The sequence below is a fragment of the Orycteropus afer genome, unplaced genomic scaffold (genome assembly GCF_000298275.1).
Source record: "Orycteropus afer afer isolate SDZICR_OR568_19922 unplaced genomic scaffold, OryAfe1.0 scaffold00323, whole genome shotgun sequence".
Classification (NCBI taxonomy): Eukaryota; Metazoa; Chordata; class Mammalia; order Tubulidentata; family Orycteropodidae; genus Orycteropus; species Orycteropus afer.
In genome coordinates this window covers 1492844-1497365 of record NW_006921910.1, presented here as the reverse complement: position 1 = coordinate 1497365, position 4522 = coordinate 1492844, and the positions used below count along the sequence as shown (strand labels likewise).

At 39.3% G+C, this 4522-nt stretch overlaps 1 protein-coding gene across 1 annotated transcript in view; it reads right to left on the bottom strand.

Annotated features, from left to right (window-relative positions):
* The window catches only part of DOCK3 (dedicator of cytokinesis 3), a 738119-nt gene that overhangs the window by 566711 nt on the left and 166886 nt on the right, over positions 1 to 4522 (bottom strand). Inside the window, exon 4 of the mRNA XM_007952017.2 lies at positions 3634 to 3689. Coding sequence (XP_007950208.2) covers positions 3634 to 3689 — 56 coding nt within the window. The remainder of the gene's footprint in view (positions 1 to 3633; positions 3690 to 4522) is intronic.

The following is a 4522-nucleotide window of genomic DNA, read 5'->3' as shown; positions in this document are numbered from 1 at the left end:
GACGAAAGAGGGGGAGGCCTTCAACGAGATGGATTGACACGGTGGCTGCGATGATGGGCTCAAGTATAGCAGGGATTGTGGGGCTGGCGCAGGATCGGGCAGTGTTTTGGTCTGCTGTGCATGGGGTCACTATGAGTCGGAAACGACTTGACAGCACTTAACAACATTGGCTTCTTGCCTCCATGGTTTCTCAGGAGAAATTGGCAATGAATGTTATTGAATACACTTGTATGTGATAATTTACTTCCTTCTTACTGCTTTCAAAATTTTCTCTCTGATTTTCAAGAATGATTATGTCTTGGTCTGTCTACCTTTGGTTTATCCTACGTGGAGCTCATTAAGCTTCTTGGATATATGGATTCATGTCTTTCATCAGATTTAGGAAGATTTCACTCATTATCCACTTGACAGTGTGTCACACAGGTTCCTTAGGTTCTGTTCTGTTTTCTTCTTCTTTTTGCTTCTCAGACTCAATAATGTCAACTGCCTTGTCTTCAAATTCACTCATTTGGAGAGAGACTCATTATATGCATCAACAGCCTAAGGCTGATTCCTATGAGGCAAAGGCCAGACATGCCTCCACCCTCCAACCTTTTTGCCAATTCTGACATCCACCATGCCTCCCATAGCACTCTTTGGCAAGTCTCTCTCTGGCCCTAAGCCCCTTGGCTTGGCCTCTGCACTGCTCAGGAAAAGTGTTACAAAGCTATTTTAACTCTGCAAATATGTGCCCAGAAGTACTCCACTCCATCAGTAAGCCTCTGCTCAAAGATGCTCAGTTCTAGCTTCATAGGTTGGCAAACCTAACTCCACCAAGTCCCTGGAGGAACCTCACCTTGTCAGCAAGCCTCTTGCCTAAAAATTGATTTCTTGCTCCATGGACCATGAAGCCCACCACAATTTCTCCTGTCAGTCTCCTGCTGGTCTCTTGGTTCTGCTGTTGCCATTTCTCTACCATTGCTATGGACTATCTCTCACTGTCTCCAGTGTTACAACTCTCTCTGTCTCCCAGGTCAAGGAGATTGACAGTGCAAGAATCTTGAATCCAAAGAATGTATTCTGCTCCCATCTCTTTTTGATGATCATGAGGTCCTCCTCTCCACCTCTGGTATTGATCATTTCAAGCCTAGCAGGATGGCAAAACAGACCAATCCCCTTGTTAGGGTTCCATACACCTTATTTATATGGTCTCACCCCCACAAAAGTGTCAAGTACTTTATTTACATTATTACCAAGCTATCCAATCTCCTTGATGAACCACAAGTACCTCATCTGCATAGTCCCACCCAGCCATTTGGTGGGGTTACAAAGACTGTGTCTAGAAGGGCCATCATTAAGTAATTCACTATACGACAACTGTTTTTTTTTTTTTTTTTCTTCTGTCAATTCAAATCTGCTGTTGAGCACCTCCAGTGAATTTATTTCTGTTATTATACTTTTCAGTTTTAGTATTTCCATTTAGTTCTGTTTTAAAAATTTCTATTACTTTACTGAAATTGTCTTATTCCTGTATCATTTTCTTTGTCTTTATTTCATTGTGTTTTCCTTTATCTCTTTGGCTATATATATTGCTTTAAAATCTTTGTCTAGTAAGTACACTATCTGTTCTTCCACAAAGATAAATTTTGTCACTTTATTTTGATACTGTGCATGAGCCATCTTTTCCCATTTCCTCATGTATCTTGTTACTTTTTGTTGAAAAGGGGACATTTAACTGTTATATTGTGGTAACTATGGACATTAGCTTCTTTCCCTTCCCCAGGCTTTGCTCTTCTTCAGTATTACTATTGTTGTCATAAACTGTTGAAAGCTGAAGATCTCCACTTCAACACCTTAATCTTCACTTTGGTGCACCTGTGATGACACTTCACTACTGGTCTCACTGCCTGGGTGTGCTTGCTGTCATAGTTTCACAACTAAGCTCCCTGTCCAAGGGTGCTGGCTGTACTGTTCCCACCCCAGACTATGCCTTGGAATGCCTAGTATGGTCACTTCACCAATAGGCTTCCTGACTGGGGATGCTGGCTGCACTACTCCAGGACCAGATTCTCTGTCTGGGTTCACCAGCTATCACCAATTTACCACCAGACCCTCACCTGTAAGCAGCAGTTGTTGCAGATTCTCCATGAGAATCCTTGTCTGGATGTATCACCTGTGCTACTCCAACACCAGACAGACATATCAGCTGGTAGCAACACTGTGCAGTCCAGCAGGAAATTCCCCTCCAGGGAGCAACATGTGTTAGAGTCACCATAAGGCTCCCTGCCTGGAAGTGCTGGCTTTAGAATTCTAACACCAGATTGCCCACCTGGAAACAGCAGCTGTCTCAGATTTACCAAGAGATTCCTCTACTGGAAGCATCAGCTATGGAGCTCCAGTCTCAGATTCCCCACTTGGGAGCTGCAGCTCTTGCAGACTCACCATGAAACTCCCCATCCAGGAGCGCAGCTGTGGAGATTCAGTCCCACACTTCCCACCTGGAAGAGGCAAGTGAAACAGACTCACTTGCAGACTCTTCACCTAGGAATGTACACTGTAGCTGTTTCACCAAGACGCCCCCTGATTGGGAACACTGGCAGTGCTATTCTTGTGAACATTTTCCCACTAATAGCAACTGGTTCCAGCCTCCAGCTTCTTTTGGCATTTGCAGAAACAGCCTCATTGCCTTTTCTCATATAGACCAGAAGCAACCATGTGATGTACCCTCCTCAAATGTCTGAGCTCCAGTGCTTGCTGTCACTGTTTCATAACTAGGCTCCCTGTCCAAGCTCCTAGATTCTGTTTATCCCAGACCCGTATCTTCTGTATTCCCAGTCATGAGAATATAGGCTGTCTTTTGCAGTTATTGTCTCTGGGTTACATCATTATTTCCTCTTGAGATCCTCAAACATGTATAAACAATTCCTTACATTAAATACCAGCTCTTAAAATGATCCATGTAGTTTATGTTTTCTTGATTAAACCCCGATGGATCAGAAGATTATGCAGATGCTTATTCATCTTCTGGTCAAAAATATTATTTCTGACACAAAAAGCTATCATACTTGAAAACTGTACAGACTTTATATTTATGCTTTAAAATGACAATTTTTAAATAACAATTTTATATTATTTTTAAAAATAGGTAAAAATAAAGAATTAAAAAATGACTTTTTCAAATACAAAGATATTTTAACATTTTGATATATTTATTTTTGTCTCTTTTCTATGCAAAAGTGTGTTTTATTTTTTTCACAATTGTGATCATACCCTTTGTATACTATTTTTTATCCTTAAAGTATGTTGTTTATTCAATATTTACTTGCCAAAAAAAAAAAAAAGATTTAAAAAGTCCCACTTATTTTGACATTTAGAAAAAAAAAATGACATATTTACCTCTACCATTTCTATCAATGATTATTCTCCAAATGGTATATTAAGAAAAAAAAAAAAAAAATTCACACCAACAAAGTTGCTTCTTCCATATACAGAAAAATAGATTAATGTTATTATTTTAAGCAAAAGGGATTTCCTCAGAATTATACATGATACAGGATGTATTTTTTTTCCAGAAAGTAATGTCATAGTCTATTAAACAAAAATAAATGCAGCCTAGAAAAATTGTAAATAAATTTAGAAAGGCCAGCTACTCACCCCCTATTACTGACAATTGCCTTTTTCAAGTGAATGTAATTTGCAGGAAAGATCCCCTGTAAAACATAAAAGATTTTCCATTAGAAAAAGGAAATTGTGATTAACATCTCATATATATCAAAACAGGAGACAGATATCTACACGAGAATACTCTACTATCAATATAGTAAATTTCTTTAATGTAGCAACCACTTTGTGTATTAGTTAAAATGCAGAGTTTCACAATGTATATTAAATAAAAATTGCACTATAGTGTACAATCAGAATCTATCCTCAGGAAAAAAAATAAAACTTGTGATCTTAAGAGCTGCTAAAAGAAAAAAAAAAATCAAGGTCAATTGGGACAATATAGTCCACAAAGACAATGTTCTACATCCTACTTTGAAGAATACCAACTTTGAGTCTTAAAAGCTTGCAAGAGGCCATCCAGGGTACCTACTGGTTTCTCCCCATTCAGAACAAAGAAGACTGAAGAAAATAAAAGATACTTGGAAACAATTAGTCCAAAGGACTAAGGGGCCATATGAACCTCAGCCTCAATGACCCTAACACCAAGAGAACTAGATAGGACCCAGCTGCCCCTACCAACTACTCTAAAAGGGATCACATTAGAAAGTCCTGTATAGAGTAGAAGAAAAATATGCAACAAAATTCAAAACTATAAAAAAGACCAGGTTGATTGGTCAAATAGAGACTGGTGGAACCCTCAAGACTGTGCCCCTTGGTTACCCTTCAGGTGTGGAACTGAACTCATTCCCACAGCTGGTGCATAGGTAACAGCCAGTTTATAGACTGAGACAGACTAGGAAGAAGGAAGAGGCCGTCCACTTCGGAAAGAATTGGCCAGGGAAAACCTTATGAATAGCAAAGAAACACTGTTTGGTACATT